The sequence below is a fragment of the Borostomias antarcticus genome, assembly GCF_949987555.1.
Source record: "Borostomias antarcticus genome assembly, chromosome: 15".
NCBI classification, from domain to species: Eukaryota; Metazoa; Chordata; class Actinopteri; order Stomiiformes; family Stomiidae; genus Borostomias; species Borostomias antarcticus.
The window spans coordinates 12,772,932-12,793,599 of NC_140248.1; the positions used below are offsets into that span (position 1 = coordinate 12,772,932).

General features: G+C 44.6%; 2 protein-coding genes across 2 annotated transcripts; one reads left to right on the top strand and one right to left on the bottom strand.

Moving 5' to 3' along the window:
• Positions 1–34: 34 nt before the first annotated feature.
• slc6a7 (solute carrier family 6 member 7) lies at positions 35–8,122 on the bottom strand. The gene is made up of 13 exons (XM_084449714.1): positions 8,031–8,122; positions 7,117–7,248; positions 6,807–7,017; positions 6,270–6,408; positions 6,016–6,150; positions 5,760–5,863; positions 5,555–5,679; positions 4,469–4,581; positions 4,225–4,362; positions 2,752–2,851; positions 2,431–2,549; positions 825–998; positions 35–595 (listed from the first exon to the last, which is right to left on the bottom strand). Exons 2-13 carry the CDS (start codon positions 7,220–7,222, stop codon positions 428–430), a joined length of 1,632 nt encoding a protein of 543 aa, XP_084305840.1. The 5' UTR covers positions 7,223–7,248; positions 8,031–8,122; the 3' UTR covers positions 35–427.
• Positions 8,123–12,364: 4,242 nt separating this feature from the next.
• On the top strand, positions 12,365–19,667 carry rrm1 (ribonucleotide reductase M1 polypeptide). Its single transcript, XM_084449449.1, has 19 exons — positions 12,365–12,479; positions 13,262–13,350; positions 13,444–13,621; positions 13,878–13,978; positions 14,073–14,132; positions 14,220–14,259; positions 14,372–14,534; positions 14,685–14,826; positions 14,955–15,038; positions 15,344–15,505; positions 15,912–15,991; positions 16,091–16,292; positions 16,529–16,678; positions 16,799–17,020; positions 17,166–17,242; positions 17,391–17,526; positions 17,644–17,739; positions 18,694–18,882; positions 18,984–19,667. The coding sequence occupies exons 1-19, from the start codon at positions 12,461–12,463 to the stop codon at positions 19,170–19,172; spliced, it is 2,379 nt and encodes a 792-aa protein (XP_084305575.1). The 5' UTR covers positions 12,365–12,460; the 3' UTR covers positions 19,173–19,667.
• The last annotated feature ends 1,001 nt before the right edge of the window (positions 19,668–20,668 follow it).

The following is a 20,668-nucleotide window of genomic DNA, read 5'->3' on the forward strand; positions in this document are numbered from 1 at the left end:
GATTCTCCTCAAGTGAGTTGAAATGCAGGAAAGGAGATGAAGTCAGTTACACAGCAACTCTCATCCCAAGGCTGGTCTGTCAACAGATAAGTCAGCCCCGCTCTGCAAGGCTACAGTACCCTCTCTTCCACTAAAGGAGAAAATGTTTCTGTGGGTGCATGGGTAGCCATGTACCATGCACACATACACAGCCATGGACCTGTACCGTGCACACATACAGGCAGCCATGTACCATGCACACACTAAAATCAAATTGTAAAATATTGAGTGTAAAATATACATACATTAAAACATAAATACAGTAATTCATTCATGTTGTCCTTCAGGACAAACGGATGTCAGTTTGTGTTGTGTTGTCGAGATAGTAAGTTGATAGATGGCAAGACTGTCTTTCAACTGCGCCAAGAGGGGGGAGAGGCGAGAGGGGTCACGCCTCAGTTCCATTCTCCCAGGCCATGGCAGTGAAATCCACCTCTGTGAGGTTGACCGTGAACGGTGCCTCCACCCTCTCCGCCTCCACTCTCTCCTCTCCTCCGTTGTGGTTCAAATTGTTCACTCTCCAGGAATTCCGTGGCCGAATTGCTTTCTGAAAACGCTGTATGAATGGAGAGAAAGAGAGACAGATGAACAATGTGCTTGTCCACATATGTTAGGGTGTTTTGGATTGGATTTTCATTACAATATGGCTAATCGTGGGTCCTGGCCTGTGCCATGCAGATTGCAATCTGATAAGTTGCATGGCTAGTGAGACTACAGCAGCAGACAGTATACAGTAACATGGCCTATGTGTTGAAAGGGGTACAACAGGGGTTGTAGCTACTGACGTCTTTCAGTGTCCCAGACTCCTTGCTGATGGCTACAATGGCCCAGATGGGGATCTGCAGACAGCAGGTGGCGCCCATGCACACGCCCAGGGCCTTTCCCCAGCGAGGGAACACATAGGATCCATAGTGGAGGGGAGTGTTGTACATCTCTATGAAGATATAGGCGAGGATGAACTGGAGGCACAGGGAGACAGAGAAAGATAGGCTAGGTCAAATACAAGTCAAAACTGAAGTACAGGGTGTTCAATAGAGACAATCACACTCTATATGTATAATGTAATGTATATGTGGCTACACAACTTATTTGTTTGTCTATGTCAGAGCATTAGTTTAGAGATCTCAAGACGTACCTTTTCGACCTAGCCTACAATCACTAGCCAGGACCTCGAGACACAGAAAGGCAGCCTCAAACCTACCTGTGAATCCTCTGTATACATTGGCGTTTATCCTGCTATGCACTGTATGTATATCAAGTAGTGTACAGAAGCTGGTTACCCTGAAACAGGCTTGTTCTGTTCTGACAGCTGTGTTGCTTCAATGGCTCAGTGTGCTACTAACCGTTTTCTGCCTCCCCTAGTGCCTCTCTCTCTCTCCTACCTTCTAACCAGGTCCAGTGGATGCCCCACTGTCGCCCGCAGACCACCCTGAGTCCGATAGATACCTCCGTGTCAGCTGTGGATGTCGTAGTATTAAGTTAACACACACACACACGTACATACAGACACACATCAGTCCACATCCGGCTTAGGCCTGGACCTGATGCTCTTAGCCTTTCTTGCTCTGAAAATTTAATTTAATTTATTGCTCTATAAATGTTCTTAGCCGTTAGACAAATATATTCCAGGAGCTTGCTCCAGGTTGCCTGTTTTAATATCTGTGTTGCTTTTATGGCTCTGTGTGCTACTAACCCTGTTCGGCCTTCCCTCTCCCCAGTGCCTCTCTCTCTCCCTCCTATCTTCTAACCAGGTCCAGTGGATGCCCCACTGTCACCAGCAGACCTCCCAGAGTCTGATAGATACCCCTGTGTCTGCTGTGGATGTTGTAGCATTTAGATAACACACACACACGTACACACAGACATACACCAGCCCACTTCCGGCTTTAGGCCTGGGCCATAGCAAACACACACCAGTATTTGCCATGTCTCTCCTATGATCCTTTTTTAGCCTCGCCTTTTTGAGAGGGGTCAGGGAAGAATTTTTACAGCTCACTTATCTGGCCCCCGGGTGATTACTGTGTTTTTGCTTCCCTCTGGAATATGTAGGGGTGGGTCGTATGCCCTCCTCCCTTGTTCTCTGTAAAGCGCATTGTGTTGCCTCTGGGTATGAAATGCGCTATACAAATAAAGCTTTGATTGATTGAGCTACAGATAAACTCCATGTTGTTTCTCACAACAACAAAAAACAATCAAGAGAGGCGACAGAGGGAACTAGAGAAACAGGGCAGGGGAAATAGAGACTGATTATTACAGTCTCCTCTGTAAATTATTCACCAATGTGAGGCTGCAGCAGGCAGCAGGATGAATTTCAACAACAGAGAGAAGTTGTGGAGATGTTCTAATAAGGTGAATAAATGACATTGCTCAGGAACATAATGTTTTACCCACCAGCAGGAGAAATGGGGTGCAGAATACCCAACATGCTTTGAAGTAGAACAGCACTTTGGTGCACCATGGAGGGCAGCCGCAGATCATGTCAATAATATCTTGACAAAACTGGTTCGCTCCTGTGAACATGGGGACAAGAAGAAACACACTTCAAGAAGAAATACGGCCTTAAAGAGATGTAGTTAGTCTTTGGAAAAAATATTACAGTAGCATGGAAATAATTGTGTGATTCCAAGGGTGACAGTGTTGATGTTAGAGCATAGCTCTGCGTTTAGCATGATGAGTATATTGTGATCAGATTGGGCATGCGAGATGTTATACCATAGAAAAAGGAGATGCCAAGGCACATGAAGAGGGTGATGATGATGAGGCCAAAGCTAGTGCTGAAGGAGTCAATGAGGGTAAACCAGTAAATTCCTCCCTATTCAAAGACACAGACAACATCAGCACAAACATGCACACACACAACATACATATATATACACGAGGTGCGACCGAAAAGTCCCCGGATTGTGTCAGCCATGCTTATGCCTCTATTTGAATTGAAAAAACAATGATATCCCTTTGTTGACCTATATCTCCCAACTATTCTAGTATAATATTGTTCACCTCACTCAATCGGTGCTTCTGTGACAGGCTGTTTTGTAGTGTCGCAGGGGTAGCTTGTCACAGTTGTGGCACTTTTCTCTACCAACTCCCAAAACTAAATTTTATTACAATAAAGAAATTACACTCTCAAAACATTTGTATTACAGAATCTGCAGAGAAATTACCCATTGTCCCCGTCAAAGTAGTCCCCCCCAGAGTTAATGCACTTCTGCATTCGCTTTTGCCACCCATGGAAGCACTTAGCAAAGTCCTCCTCTTTGAGCCCCCTTAGTTCCCCACTCACGGTGGCTTTGATCTCTTCCACGGAGGTGGGTGGCAAAAGCGAATGCAGAAGTGCATTAACTCTGGGGGGGACTACTTTGAGGGAGACAATGTGTCATTTCTCGGCAGATTCTGTAATTAAAATGTTTTGAGAGTGTGCTTTCTTTATTGTAATAAAATTGTTGAGTTTTGTGAGTTGGTAGAGAGAAGTGCCACAACTGTGACAAGCTACCCCTGCGACACTCTACAAAACAGCCTTTCATAGAAGCACCGATTGAGTGAGGTGAACAATATTATACCAGAATAGTCGTGAGATATAGGGCAACAAAGGGATATCATTGTTTTTTCAATTCAAATAGAGGCATGAGCGTGGCTGACACAATCCGGGGACTTTTCGGTCGCACCTCGTACACACTAGAGATGCGAATATTGCGTTTATATCCGCAACATCCACGGATATCCGCATCCGCGGGTGGGTGGGCCAATAAAAATCAACATTGTGATTAATTTCGGGTGGATTGCGGGAGGATTCGTCAGTTATATTCATATTTAATAACTTCTAGAATTATATATATTATAACAACTGTGATAAAGCGCGAGACCTGCCAGCAGCTCACTCAAATACCCTCAACCACTTCGTCAACCGAGATCCTGCGAAAGCGAGCCTATAATCTTTAAATTGTTTAAGTCAAGAAAATGCGCCTATAAGAAAAGCGAATGAGCACGAACGGCTGGACATAATTTAAATGTAAATACGATAACTTAATGCTTGGTGGGTTGGGTGCGGGGCTCTAAATTTTAGAAGATAATTACGTCAGGTGGGTGGCGGGTGGATGATTGATGAGTGCACGCGGATTCGGGTGCGCTCAAACTCCATCCGCGCATCTCTAACACACACGTACATCACTAAAGCCACACACTCACATCAGTGACCAGCAAGAGACCCATCAGGTAGAAGGCAAAACACAGCAGCCCCAAGAACAGAGACTTGTGCTTCATGTTCCCTCTGAGCTGTGGGAATTCATCCAGAACTGCCGTGGTGATGCCCTCCATGTTGCCAAACTGCAGGGAGGCAGAGAGGAAAGAAGTAGAGAGGGAACTGAATGTCTCTGATTGGTGAGTGCTTGCTCCAAATACTGGGCTGTGGGAAGAAAGCAACATTGCTCACCAGTGTGTCGACGCCCAGCATGAAGAGCATGAGGAAGAAGAGAATTGACCAGAACACAGAGCCTGGCAGCAGAGCAAGGGCCTCTGGATACGCAACAAATGCCAAACCAGGACCTGGAATGAGAATAATAAACATGTAATATAATATTGAACTCTTAGATAAGATGCCTAGAACACAGCTATCATCAATACTGTTGCCAAACATTAAAGGGCAATGCTCGTTTTTGACAACCTGGACCTTATTTACGACATATTATAAGAAGTTTGACTCACCGAGATCACTTTTTTGTAGTTCGGAGGCCTGTAGAAGAAATTTAAAATCCAGCGCGAGCCAGTATATCCATGTAATGACGGTGATCGGGGCAACGAGAATGCAGTTTCTCAAAATCTATTTTCGGCCGCTAAACGGTTGTTTTCATCAATCAGATTGGATGAATCGACAGTTGAGATTCCTCAACGCGAGGCATTGTTGTGGTTTTCAAATACGGGGTCTTTAGCCTCTGTAATATGATCTTTACACGCCTTTCCCCACTTGCTCCAGCACGCATGCGCACAGGCCAGCGCGCAGACTGGCTATTCTCCGGCTCACATTCTCTGCGCTACGATCGGATTGTTGCTGACGAATGACGACGACAATATTCTCGGCACCAACAACGATCGTAGCGCAGAGAATGTGAGCCGGAGAATAGCCAGTCTGCGCGCTGGCCTGTGCGCATGCGTGCTGGAGCAAGTGGGGAAAGGCGTGTAAAGATCATATTACAGAGGCTAAAGACCCCGTATTTGAAAACCACAACAATGCCTCGCGTTGAGGAATCTCAATTGTCGATTCATCCAATCTGATTGATGAAAACAACCGTTTAGCGGCCGAAAATAGATTTTGAGAAACTGCATTCTCGTTGCCCCGATCACCGTCATTACATGGATATACTGTCTCGCGCTGGATTTTAAATTTCTTCTACAGGCCTCCGAACTACACAAAAGTGATCTCGGTGAGTCAAACTTCTTATAATATGTCGTAAATAAGGTCCAGGTTGTCAAAAACGAGCATTGCCCTTTAAGGAAGATGATCATTGTATCTTCCATTCACCTGTGTCTGCTACTTCACCAACAGGAACCCCCTTCCGCCAAGCCATGTGACCCAAGATGGAGAATATGGCAAAGCCTGCAAAGAAGCTGGTGCTGCAGTTCCCAATGGTGATAACCAATGTATCTCTGAAATCAACATCATGTTAGACTCTCAACAAACTGTGCCTGTAGCCAATCAAATGTGTCGGATGGGTACATATACAAACCTAATCACATTGTTGTCAAACTTATTATAGGACGCCATGGACAGCAACCCTCCAACACCAATACCCAGAGAGTAGAAGATCTGTGAGGCTGCATCATTCCACACCTGTAAGATATAAATTAAATAAAAATACAATACTACTTGATATTGTACAAGAACAGAACCCAAATTCAACAGATCCACAGCTGGTACCTCACAAATCAATTTCCAGTCTCTGATATGCAGGTATACCTGGCCATCACAACTAGGGACTGTACCTGTGCACTGGACAGCCTACTCCAGTCAGGCGTTAGGTAGAAAGCTATACCCTGTAGAGACCCTTCAAGTGTGGCACCCCTGATGATCAAAACGATGAGCACAAAGTAGGGGAAGGTTGCTGTCACATACACAACCTGAGATAAGAAAAAGGAGCAATTAGACACATACCGAAGCACCGACAGCAATGGAGTTTGTATTGAAGTATTTTCACTACAATGTTTATATCACTAATGTCAGGGAAGTGTTGCATCACCTTGCCAGAGCTGCGGATGCCTTTGAGCATGCAGAGGAAAATGATGATCCAGGCAGCCAGGAGGCAGAGAGCCAGGGGCCACCTAACCGGACCTGGGTCATGGAGGCCCTCACTGTTTACTACACCCAGCACACGCTCGCTGAAACACACACACACTATATTATTGACGCTAGTCAAACAACACACAATCCTTCACAAAACTACTATGGTAATGAGCTTTAACTAGACCACACCCAATAAGCAGTCCAAGTCACACAGGATGGAACACAACACAAACATCAAACAAGCCTTTTTTTAAAACAGGAGATAGCTGTCACATTGACAGCGCTCCACGCTGACTCCTTTTGTTTACAGTACTTCTACAGCTTATCTGCTCAAGGACTATAGTCCACATGCTGTACACTGAATGAGAGTTCACAGTCAGTCATAGGAGTCTAGTTCAAAAGGGTTGGGGGGGCCAAACTCAAAATTCACACATCAGATCTTTTAGAGGAATATCAGTGGTGTGTCTCTCTACTACTGTGGAGGAGCACCTACTTCCAGAACACCTCAGAGGGGCTGAGAGGCCTGCCGGAGGAGCGGTTCCCACTGGTGCCGTTGCCACAGAGGGCGATGTTAGCCAAGGCCTCGCAGGACCAGGGCAGCGGGCTCTGGAAAGAGCTGCCCAGGTAGTAGAAGGTCCAGGCTATGATGACGTTGTAGTAGAGGCACACCAGGGTGGACACACAGAGCATCCCAATGCCTATACCTATAAGGACAGACAGATATGTATAGTATATGTGTTTATGTATTATCATTTTGTTATGATGGGATTATAACTGATGCTGTGTTGATAATAGGGGGCTACCTTTTAGGAGTGGGCAGCACTTCCACACTGTGATTGGTCCAGCTGCTCCATATTGGCCCAGGCTGAGCTCCATGAGGAAGAGCGGGACACCCGTGAAGAACAGCATGATGAAGTAGGGGACCAGAAACACACCTGCATAGGAAGATGTTACCAGAAGGTCAGAAGTGAAACAAATAGAGAGACCTCCTTTGTTCATTTGCTCTCTTTCTTACATTGAGCTGCTACACATATAACATGCCCAACCTGTAGGTACATGTCCAGAAAGCATTAAGTCTGTACAGCCACCCGCTGAATCTGGACAGCTGCCAGCAAGACAAGGAAGTGAGTTAATTTCCTCTAAATAACTGACGTTGCTGCATGTGTTAGTCTCCAATAATTAGACATTCAAGTGAATGTAGAGCTGTCAACAGACTACAGTACATGTTTAACACCTATTGTATTTTTAGTTTGCTATTACTGCACTTTGCCTACTAGATTATGCTCTTAGTCACTTCTTTTAGAAAGGAGATGCATTGGCTTTTCCTATGTTAAATGCAATTATTGTAAGTCACTTTATGTGACTTGTTAAATGCATTTATTGTAAGTCGTCAGCTAAATGACTAGTGTAAAAAATGTAGATCACAGGTCAGGGTCTGTTTCTACAGACTACTCCGCATGGCTCTCTCTACTTATAGGATTGGTTACAGTGCCTGCCTGAGTTCTAACGCCACAGGCTGGGATTGCATGGCATCGGCTTCATCTTTCAGATTAGCTCAAAAGAACAACATGCAGAGGTGTGAGGACAGGTCCAGAACTAAAGGCTACAGTAACATAATAGGCATCCATTTCAATTAATAACAATTCAACTTCATTCATGTACGCCCACGTTTAGGTTGGTTAGGCAAACCAGAAAATCTTGGTTGCAGGGTACTCACCACCACCGTTGCGGTAACATAGGTAGGGAAACCTCCACACATTCCCCAGGCCCACACAGTACCCAATACAGGAGAGCAGGAATTCATATTTCCCTCCCCACTGCTCCCTCGGAGCGAGTGGCTCAGGCAGGGGTAGAGGGGATGGGGCCCAGGACTCGAACTGAGGCTGTGAACTTGAGTTGTTGACATCATGAGCCAAAGTTAGTCCATTCAACTGTGCTGGACTCTAGAAAAGCAAACGTAGATGACTGTTACAGTAGATCAAATCAGAACGGGTGCTTATCAGGTGTTACATTTCATGTCATGGTTCTCTCTGTTGTAATGTATCAGTATTTTACTGTGAGGACAGAAATGAGTGGCAATAAAGGTAGGGAATAATGAAGTCTCACTTTCAGGAGGTATGGTGTGATTCATACACATCAGGATATATAATGTCAATATGAAGTTGTACTGAGGCTACATTCTTTGTCAAACCCCTATGTGACTGTAGGTCACTGAGCTAAATAGTTCAATGGAGTTGACGTCCTACCTCCCCTCAAGGCTAGCATCTTTTCTTCTCAGAACAAAGGGGAACCTTTTTCATTTTGTGTGTGTGTGTGTGTGTGTGTGTGTGTGTGTGTGTGTGTGTGTGTGGGTGTGTTAGTGACGAATGAATGATGTCAATTTGTGGCAAGAGGTGAATTCAGGACAGGTGACCAAAAGGAAGCAAACACCTGCTTAAATTGCAGATGCTGCTTCACACACTATTGACCTTAATCATTCACACACTATGCTATTAAAACCTATTCACCATCACCACCATTGAGCAAAAAGTCATACAATTAAGTAATCAATGGCATAGATGTGTAGGCGCAGTACAGCCACAATCACTACACTTAGAAAACAAATGGGACTTTACATAATGTTAATAAAAAAAATAAAAGGTTACTCAAAGTGTTTGAACACATTCAATATGAAGTGATGAGTAAGGGTGCCGCTTCCCCGAAGTTTCCGTCCGGCACAGGAATGAGGACAAACAGGTTGGGTTTCTTCATTGACTCACTTGACAAACAAATTCTCATAAAAATTCTGATATTTTGGAATTACAAAGAAGAAATTCCCAAAGATCCGAATGGTCATATGTCCCCGAAGATAAAATATGCAGATTATTCAATGGTGCTTATCGCCTACCTGCTGGTGCGCTGTTGTTTTCCCTGTATCCCCAGGTGCCGATTTGGGCTCCTCGCTCGGCATTTCCCCCTGGATTGATTCACTTTGTTTTCCTGGATGCTCGATACATTTTTGAGATAAAGGTTTCATTAAAGTCGCCTCGTTCTCTGATGGAAACGTCCGATGGGTTTAATGGTGGAGCTTAAATGATAGGAGGGGTTTCATGGTAACGTAGCCGGAAAATTACAACGCTAACAGCGCAGGTGCAGTCGTATTTTAACAAAGAGAGGGTGCTCTTAAACACGCCCTCTTCCTATAGAGCGCAAATATCCATCTCACCTAGAACGGTTAACCACACCCATTCTGCAACGACTGCACCCTTTCAACTCTGTTGTGACTACAGAGCCAACTCCAAATATTACTTCCATCATACCATCAAGCGTCACAGTCTGAGACATGGAGAACTCAGAGTATGGAAACATGGAGACCTCAGAGTCTGGAGACATGGAGATCTGAGACATAACCAAATATTTGGGATTGCACAGAGTTGCAAGAAGCCACCATGGCCACGTGCAATGAGGGAGGTAGCTCAGGAGGGGAGGAAACCACAATTGCACCATCAGGAAATTACAACTTCTGCAGTTCTAATCGGCTCTTTTTTTTTTTTTTTATAGTAGCCTATTGAACCTCTTGTTTGAACCCTCTGCCAGTCCCACATATCATGTCCGGTCTGAGTTTCTATCCAAGGGAGTTCAGCAGGGTTCGGTGCTGGGCCCTGTCCTCTTCACAATCTACATAAACAATATTTTATCATCTTTGAATGGATCCTGTCAAGCCCATGTATATGCTGATGACACGGTTATCTATTGTATGGCGGATTCTGTGTTAGCTACTGAAAACTTGCAGCTCTCTTTTATTGCTTTGCAAGATGCCCTACATCAACTTAAGCTTGTTCTCAACTCTAATAAAACTAAATTCATTATATTTTCCAGGGCAAAAAATGTAGATTACACTATAGTTTACAGATTTCATCACAAAATGGTTCACAAATTAGCAGAGTCACTATATATAAATATCTGGGCCTCTGGATAGATGAAAAGTTAACCATTAAATCTCATATTGAGAAACTTGCTTCTAAGCTGCGGGAAAAGGTTGGCTTTCTGTACAGAAATCGCTCAAGATTCGCTCAATTCTGTCGGAAAAAAGTTAAATAGTGAATATTTTGTATCTGTTCTTGATTATGGAGATGTCATTTATCGTCACACTTCAGCTTCGACCCTGAAACCCTTGGACTCTGTGTAGGCCTACCACTCTGCACTTAAATTTATTACTGGAGATGGGTACGACACACACCATTGTATCCTTTACAGTAAGGTTGGTTGGCTATCCCTGGCAGCTCGACGAGACTGGCTCTTGTACATTTTCAAGGCGTTGACCGGTAAACAGCCACCGTATATAGCTGCCCTTTTGGAAAGGAATGTTCCAGCCCAACACGTTCTAGGGACTGGATCACACTTAAAGTTCCACAGACTAGTACAGGACTTGGCAGGATAGCATTATGCAGCCCCAAAGTCCTGGAATGACATTCAGTCCAAGTTAAAATTGGAAGTTCTTCCTTCCCTTACGGAATTTAAATGCCTGATTTCATTTCTTTATGATACATGCTGTAACTGTTTTTAACTAAGTGCACTGTACATTGTTTTGTTGTTCTATTTTGTTGTACACTCAGCAAATGAGGTGGCCTCGCCTCAGAGTTCACCTGAGCATAAATAAAGGTTTCAATATATAGGCCTGACAGTTTTAAACAACATAAACTGTTAGGCCTATACATATTTAAATATAAAACCTGAATCGCTAGGCCAACCACAATTATACAAAAATAAGCATTATTCATCATAACAGAATATTCAGTCCATTATGAAAAATATCTAGTAGGGGAAGCATGGCAGGGGTGGCCTCCTGGCCCTATTCCATTATGTGGTTATGTATGTGATCATACACCTTGCATGCATTTTGGGTGGTAAGATTTCAATCAGATAGTGCTTATCCATATGAAAGTACAGGTATTGTAAATGCACCCAAGATGCATTGAAGTCAGGATGCCATGGGCCAAACCACCTTCAGAGATGGTCAGGGACACACCACATTGAACACACAAAGTCTTTGAACCACTCCCCTCGAGCAGGGGGCTGTGGGCCATCAGGACCAAAACCTCTAGGCACAAAAACAGTTTCTTCCTGACTGCAGCTGGCCTCATCAACAAGGCCTGGGACCCCCACCGACACTGTATTATGTTGTACATTATTGTATTTGTATTGAATCTGACACTTGTATTTTGCGCTATCCTGTCTTGTCTTTGCACTTTGTTTATTGTTGGTCCAACAGACCTAAGCAAATTCCTAGTAGCCTAGTATGTGAAAACCATAACCTCTTTCTGATTCCATGTTACTCACATACAACAAGTCACAATCAAAGCTCCAACTCTAGCTCAGGGACTGTGCATCCTAGACATAAGTGCCATTTGGTCCAAAATAGCATGAGCATTGACTTGGCAGAGAATGCTCAGATATAATCTAAACTGGATGTCCTGACTTCCACTTCCTGAATTCGCACTAGGCCTAGCTACCAGAGTCTACGAGAAGCCAGCCAGCAGACCTTAGCTAGAGGGCATAGCTCCCCTTTTATCCATTGCAAGAGGTAGACTATGAAATGGTTCTGTGTGTTCAACCAGAGGTTTATGGTTTTGGATCAATTCTTTGTCTCCGAGACATAACCCAATAATTCGTATGAAAAGTAGCCTACTGCAGTAGTATGAAACGAATAGCCTACTGATCCGTATTAAATTGTGAATAAACGGTTGTCACATTAGTCTATATTACAGTCTGCACGTAGTCTACATTGATATATAATACTGTTGTTGTACAACACTGATATATAATACTGTTGTTGTACAACCTGATTGTTTTACAATATCAACAATCTGAGCCTACATTTTCAAAACATCCCGCCAGATTCCGAGGCTATGTGGAAAAAAACGCTCTTTAGCTCTGTGATTGGTCATCTTCTTCTGCGGTGTTCTCTGTGATTGGTTTTTAACCAGCTCCAAGTATACGCAGATTGGCTGCGCGTTTGCTACAAAAACACTGCGTGGCGGGACTACGGGTCATTCGCGCTTCGTGTTGCAAACTTCTGTTCTACGGCTGCATCGCCACATCTTATTCTATTCCTGTAGCACTGTTTTCTGTTGCTGTCTCTTTGGGGGAACAAAGACATTTGTCAACATGCACGTAATCAAGCGAGGTAGGTCTCTAAATTGTTGCGGTCAGAGTGGTTTACTAGGTAACTAGCTGAAAGTAGATTGACTAGCACTAGCTAACCTTCCAGCCCGCAGTAACTAATGTTCCCCCCGTTTGCTCACTAAATAAATCTAGCTAGCAAACTACTAAATTACATGGTGCACTGTAACTATGTGTATGTAGACTGATAATCTAGCTAGCAAACGTTTCCTTCAATCGCTGACCTGTCAATCGGCCTGTAACTTAAGATAACTAGCTGCTGATGTAATCCGCAGCTACCTAGCTAGATGCCATGGCATGATGATGTATAAAGTTAGCTAACGTGTTAGTCGGGAGTAAACTAGACATTTGTACATGGTGGCGGTGGCTAAAGTGACAGTGTAAGAGGTTGATATTTATTTCGTACAACGCAGTGAACTTTTGCAAAAGCGGACTAGTCATTATTAGCTAGCTCACGTGATCTAGCGGGACTGGATGGACAGCCCAACCATCTAGTTGTCCCTTTGTCAAAGTTGGCGCCAAATACTGCGGCACTGCTAGCTTTATAGTTTGCTAGCACCTGCTAGCTAGCAGCTAACTATAAAGCTACTTGAGTAACGTTGAGTCATTCCAGCTAAATTGGCAAACATGCTACTACAATGAGTTGCGATGATTATCAAGTGGTCTTGGCTAACGTAGATTTCTTGCATGTTCTAGGTTTGGTGATTTAGGCGAAGCAAATGACTATCAAAAGGTGTCATGTATGTCATTGATAGGTGATCTAACTGCATTCTTCCCATGTTGCAGATGGGCGCCAAGAGCGTGTCATGTTTGACAAAATCACCTCCCGGATACAGAAGCTATGCTACGGTCTCAACTCTGACTTTGTGGATCCAGTGAGTTCAGGCTTCCAGGCTAATATCACTGAAAATGTTGCGTTGGTGAGTGACTGGTTAATGTGAGGCATTTCTTCCCCGTGTTTTACTCAGGCACACATTACCATGAAGGTAATCCAGGGCCTGTACAACGGAGTTACCACGGTGGAGCTGGACACACTGGCCGCAGAGATCGCTGCCACCCTCACCACCAAATACCCTGACTACGCTATCCTGGCTGCCCGCATCGCCGTCTCCAACTTGCACAAAGAGACGAAGAAAGTGTTCAGCGGTGAGTTGCTACAGTGCCCTGGTTTCCACATTGACCTACTTTTCTTTTCTACAACCAGAAAGCAGTATTTGTTGCCTTTTTTATAAATCCAAAGGAAAGAATATACATACTTTTCTAATACATGACCACAATATGGCCAAGCTAAAAGTATTAAAAGCGCCGCTACACTATTGACTCGCATCCCTACTCATGTCCTTAGTGCTGGCCTTCTCTAATGTTTATGTGCATTGTTTGTTCCTGTCTCTTCTCTCTACAGATGTGATGGAGGATCTTTACAACTATGTCAACTGCTTAAACGGACGCCACTCCCCAATGATCTCCAAGGAGACGTATGATATTGTCCTTGAGAACAAAGATGTAAGTGTTGGTTACCGGGTATCTTATTCACAATGTTGAGTTTTAGGGGCATGGATTAGAGTATGTACTCATTGTTTCCTTTTTGGTTTTGTAGCGTCTCAATTCAGCCATAATCTATGACCGTGACTTCGCCTACAACTTCTTTGGATTCAAGGTACAGTCATTTCATATTGGTAAGAATGTGCTCTGTCTAATCTCTAAACATTGGGAAAGCGCACTCATTTGTCTTTTCTGTTTCTAGACACTTGAGCGGTCCTACCTACTGAAGATTGATGGAAAAGGTGAGTTACACATGCAGACTCTAATGTAGTTTGTTGGTTTCGCAGGTAATGTTTTGGTGAGGAGAGCCTTGGCATCATTACCATTCATTCACTCGTTACTCTATCCGTTTAGTTGCTGAGCGACCACAGCACATGCTTATGAGGGTGGCGGTTGGGATCCATAAGAACGACATTGATACGGCCATCGAGACCTACAACCTGCTGTCAGAGAAGTGGTTCACCCATGCCTCTCCCACTCTCTTCAATGCCGGCACCAACCGCCCGCAGCTGTCCAGGTAGGCAGTGACGCCACAGCAAAGAGGAATGTAGATGGGAGCTTGGCGTTAATGGGCTTTATCCAGTCAGTGTCTAATGAGGGATAACATGATTGTTTGATGGGAGCTCTCTCTCTCTCTCTCTCTCTCTCTCTCTCTCTCTCCTGTCAGCTGTTTCCTGCTGGCCATGAAGGACGACAGCATCGAGGGCATTTATGACACACTGAAGCAGTGTGCCCTGATCTCCAAGTCAGCAGGGGGCATCGGAGTGGCGGTCAGCTGCATCAGAGCAACAGGCAGCTACATTGCTGGGGTACGTTTAAATTGTACAAAGCACACAGGTTCATGTTAAGCAACTATTTTTATTTGTTTTATGTATATAGGTCGGCTATTGAACAGTCTCCTTCAATTCACTCATGTCCCTCTTTTTCTTTTTTGCAGACAAATGGCAATTCTAATGGGCTGGTTCCCATGCTTCGAGTGTACAACAATACTGCACGCTATGTTGACCAGGGGGGCAACAAGGTGGGAATTGAGATGTGCCCCCATTCATTCTATTGTCTAGCTATAGGATAGACCTGACGAAGACCCAGATAGGGTCAAAACGTAATTTTTACAAAGAGTAAAGGGATTTCTTGGCGCACAGTGCAGGTTCTATAATTATTTAGCCAAAGGATGACCCTGCATGCATGAGTGCTCTGCACAGAGATGACCATGGTATTCAAGTCTGATGGCTCCTGAGAAAAGGCATACTGAACCCTCCAGCTCGAGTGTTCCATGGCTTCTTCATCCAACTAACTCTCACCCCCCCCCCACTCTTCTCCACCCAGAGACCCGGTGCCTTCGCCATGTACTTGGAGCCCTGGCACTTTGACGTCTTTGACTTCCTGGAGCTGAAGAAGAACACTGGGAAGGAGGAGCAGAGGGCCAGAGACCTGTTCTATGGCATGTGGATCCCTGACCTCTTCATGAAGAGAGTGGAGAGTAACCAGGTGGGCATCGAATGACTGCTCACTCATTAGAGTTAATATAGCACAGGGTTCCCACTGGTCATCATTTTTTGGGCCATGTCATGGAATACCAGGGAGTTTTGTTTGTAGCATGTTTACATTACACAATATTTTCAGTGCAGTATTTTCCTTTTATCAGGTTATTTCATGCGTTTCCCATATTGCGTGAGTGGTTGTTATGGCTACTTGATTTTTCAGCGCCCATTTATCCCCTTCCCGCTTGTCAGCAGATTGGAATTCATTACAGGTCATGGAAATTCCGCCTTTTCGTCATTGAAAGTCAGGGAATTTGACTGAGTGGGAACCCTGATAGCAGTACTTCTGTTCATAAGAGAGAAACGTCTTAGTTCCTCAGTACTCATCACTGTATTTATTTTTTTTCCCCCAGGATTGGGCCCTGATGTGCCCGAGCGACTGTCCTGGGCTAGACGAATGCTGGGGGGAGGAGTTTGAGGAGCTCTACACCAGGTAGGACTAGCTCACCAGAAGCGGTACAAAATCCTCCCAAAATCCCTTCTGTAGTTATCAGGACTTCATCAGGTCTCACCGTCATCTGTGTGTCCCCAGCTACGAGAAGCAGGGCAAGGCCAAGCGCGTGGTGAAGGCCCAGCAGGTATGGTACGCCATCATCGAGTCCCAGACGGAGACGGGGACGCCTTACATGCTGTACAAGGACGCCTGCAACAGGAAGAGCAACCAGCAGAACCTGGGCACCATCAAGAGCAGCAACCTTTGCACAGAGATTGTGGAGTACACCAGCCAAGACGAGGTGAGGGCAGCAGACCAAAACAAGACATGGCTGAGATATTCCTTTTTCTTTCTTTTTTTTAACATGCCACAGGATGACCTCATAGATATGCATTAGTGCTCTGCACAAAGATGACTCTATCCATCACTCTAGTCTGATGGCCATTGAGAACGGGTATATTGATTTAGCCATGGTTGAATGTGTCAAGTAACAATTGTAGTAATGTTGCTGTCTGGCTTCTTTCCCCCCAACCTCAGGTCTCTGTATGTAATCTGGCATCCATCGCCCTCAACATGTACGTCACCCCCGAGAGAACCTTCGACTTCAAAAAGCTGGCATACGTCACCAAGGTCATCGTCAAGAACCTGAACAAGATCATCGACATCAACTACTACCCTGTGCCTGAGGTGAGCTTGTCTTGTTTTGACTTTCTTTTTTTTGGGCATAGCAATACAATCGGTCAGTTTGCCAAGATGCTTTCTCATTAAGACTAGAAACTTACTACCTCTCTCCCTCCCTCCAACCAGGCTGAGTACTCCAACAAGCGTCACAGGCCCATTGGGATTGGTGTTCAGGGCCTTGCTGACGCCTTCATCCTGATGCGTTTCCCCTTTGAGAGTGCCGAGGCCGAGCTCCTCAACATTCAGATCTTCGAGACCATCTACTACGCTGCCCTGGAGTCCAGCTGTGAGCTGGCAGCTGAGCTGGGACCCTACGAGACCTACCCTGGGTGTCCCGTCAGCAAAGGAGTGAGTACTACTACTACCACCACCACCATCTCAGTCCAGGAGAAAACAATAGTCCTGCCAGGGTTAGCTTGGTTTGTTAGTTGAGCTTTGTTAGCCTGTCATTTATAGTTCTGAGATTCATTGTGTGTGTTCGTGTTCGTTCCAGATCCTTCAGTATGACATGTGGGAGAAGACGCCAACGGACCTGTGGGACTGGGAACTTCTCAAGGAGAAGATTGCGAAGTAAGTCTGGCTGCTCCATCACCACCTCACATCCTTTTACCTCACCTAGACAACGGCAGCTTCCAATCTTCCGTAGAGGGGGTTGTTCAGTATCATTCCGGTCTCATCAGTGTCTCACCCCCTCTGCCTCGTCTCTTCTCTCTGTCAGGCACGGTGTGAGGAACAGCCTGCTGCTGGCCCCCATGCCCACCGCCTCCACAGCTCAGATCCTGGGCAACAATGAGTCCATCGAGCCCTACACCAGCAACATCTACACCCGCAGGGTCCTGTCCGGGGAGTTCCAGGTCAGCACCCCCCCCTCCTCCTGCCACTCACTGTGTTCACACACACAACAATGTTAGGAAAAGACTGAGGTAGATTTGTGTGAGTTAGTTAGATTTATGAGTTTCTTCCCCCAACAGATTGTGAACCCGCACCTGTTGAAGGACCTGACGGAGAGAGGGCTGTGGAATGAGGAGATGAAGAACGAGCTCATCTCTCAGAATGGATCGGTCCAGGTGAGATTCCAGATCCCCTGGTTTTATTGATGGCATATCATACCCATGCTTTATTTACAGCATTCTGTCAGAATTCTTAACCTGTTTCGGTTTGTAGTTAGAACCGGCACACTGGCTTTAGAAGGATTTGTTTGTTTAAACATTTCGATCCTTGCAGGTCTTCATCAGGTTCAGATGAAGAACAGCAAGGATTGAAACATTGTTTAAATAAAGAAGTTATTTTAAGCATTGGTGTAGAATTTAGGGGGGACGCTGGGGACATCATGGTCCCCATCAATATTCAGAGACTACTGAATTGTCCCCAGCAATAATTTGGTACACACATGCTTAACATCTCCTTCTCTACTAGTCCCGCCTATAGCCTTATATCGCTGATGGGATTGTTTTGCCGTTTCCTGCTAACACGTGAGAGGCTGGCTGTAGTAGGTTCTGGTTGAATTTGGTTGTGCGGCTACAAAGCTCAAACCCTCCAACATCACAGTTCCGTGCAGATGAATACAGGAAAATCCTTGCATCTCGAATTGCTTCAGTATTGAAAGGGCATTTTATTTTTCAATACGGGACACTCGTGTATTAACAGCAACGACTTGCCTACCATTGCAAACGCGGCAACATTTTTTTTTTACCCCATCGGTTATTATCAATTTGTATGCAGCAAGTATACATATGGGACACTTGCATGATCATCAGTTCAGGCAAAGAACCAGCCATCAGGATGATCAGATCTGACTTTAGCTCAAATTTATGCCTTTTAAAATTTTGTATAGTGCACAAATTCAGCATGCTGGCATTTTTGGTCCCCACCAAAGCTCAAATCAAAAATACGCCCTTGCTTTTAAAGCTGGTGTGCCGGTTCTATCTAGTCCTTGACTTGTCCTTAAACCAGCACCCATTGTCGACGTGTGTATTGTGTATATCTCTCAACTCAACCTGTGTATTGGTGACATTTGGCAGGGCATTGCTGAGATCCCAGATGACCTGAAGCAGCTGTATAAAACCGTGTGGGAAATCTCCCAGAAGACCATTCTCAAGATGGCTGCCGATCGTGGCGCCTTCATTGACCAGAGCCAGTCCCTAAATATTCACATCGCTGAGCCCAACTACGGCAAACTGACCAGCATGCACTTCTACGGCTGGAAGCTGGTAAGTCAGACGCTAGAAGTCAGGAGGGATCCGAGCACAGGGAAGTTCACAAGGAGAGCTTCAAGACTATTCTCATTTTTTCTCCGTCCCCTCTCTCTCAGGGTCTGAAGACTGGTATGTACTACCTGAGAACCAAACCCGCAGCCAACCCCATCCAATTCACTCTGAACAAGGAGAAGCTGAAGGAGGCGCAGCCGGCCCAGAACTCTGAGGAAACCAAGGAGCGCAACACCGCTGCCATGGTCTGTTCCCTGGAAAACCGGGACGAGTGTCTGATGTGTGGCTCATAAATGTTCTCTTCCATCAGACCTAGGTCAAGTACTTGAAAGCAATTGAGGTCACTTTGATTTGTCTCACACTTGACACTTACAGGACTGATTCATTGGTTTCATTGGACTGGGTACAACAAATCAACCTCACTCGAGTATTTGCAAATAGTATTTGACCCAGGTCTGTGTTCCACCTCCATGTCGTTTCATCATAGCAGTGGCTATTGAAGCACTCAGATATTTTAAACCACACCCCCCAATGCCTTAGGCCAGAGATACACCATTTGCTCTGCTGTCTTTGTACAGGATATCACTGGTGAAGCTTTTATTTGAGGTGTAAATGCTACGCACTTATCATTAATCACATTGACTAACCATGTTCTATTTATAACCTTTTGGTGCACTGTCTCGGGAGCTATTTGTCTGTTTTTGTATAAAATTCATGTCTTATCAAGTGTTTATTTGTGAACTCCATTGTTAATATGTAAATTTAAGGGTTGATCTGTTAAATGAACTAAACACAAGTACATGAAAACACACTTTTCATTGTGAGAAAATAAAAAAATATTTGTAATGTGCGTATTCTCTTATCACACAAGTGGTTTGAAAGCTCTACTGCTGGATCAGCTTATGTTCTGTTACATGGCCACTGGGTGGTGCTATATTCAAACTACGGAAGGCAGGAATCAATGCAAAGTCAGTATGTTGATCTTGTAAAGGGAAGGCTTAAAGTAGGTTCAAAGGACCGTTTACTTGGTAAAATATGAATGTTTTGATTTAGCTGTTATGTGATGATTAACTTGATACGGATAAATTGTCCCTGATCTGATGCACCCATGTATTAAGACGGGACAATCTGGGCTTGTCCAAAAATAATACATAGAGAACAGTTCTGTGATTTTGACCTAGTGCTCCGTATAGTAGTGTGACAGGCTGTGGGTGGAACAGAGCTGCCATGCTTCCTCAGATGACCACATGGTGAGACCTGGCTGTTTTTCCACACCGGAGAGGAACTCAAATGTGATGTGCAGTCTTGAGAAAGGAGGGGATGTGATGCTTCAGGTGAGGAATTAATGAGTTCTGCGACCTCTAGGGAACAGCAAGTGTTCTGCAAGCTGAGACCTGCACACAGCAACATAAGAGACCCTGATGAGGGGGGCAGGGACTGAAACAGTAACTTCACCAGATGGGTAATAGTCAACGAGCTGGATTTAATTTGTGACAGGATTCTTCAGTGAATATAGATACAGAGAAAGACGATTCAAATGCATTTTCAAGAACGCATTTAAAGTGCATTCATCATTCACTCAATGTTCGTCTAGTCTATTTTTTCTTATTGACATTGAAATGTTATCACAAGGGAGTGAGCACTTGTTAGAAACAGGGTGTCCAAAAGGAACGGCCTACAGTTACACATCTTAATCTTGGAGCAGATCATATCATTACTTAAGAATAGTATATTCCCTGTATTAATTTGTATTTCATCTCACTGCAAGTGATACTACTCTATACTACTG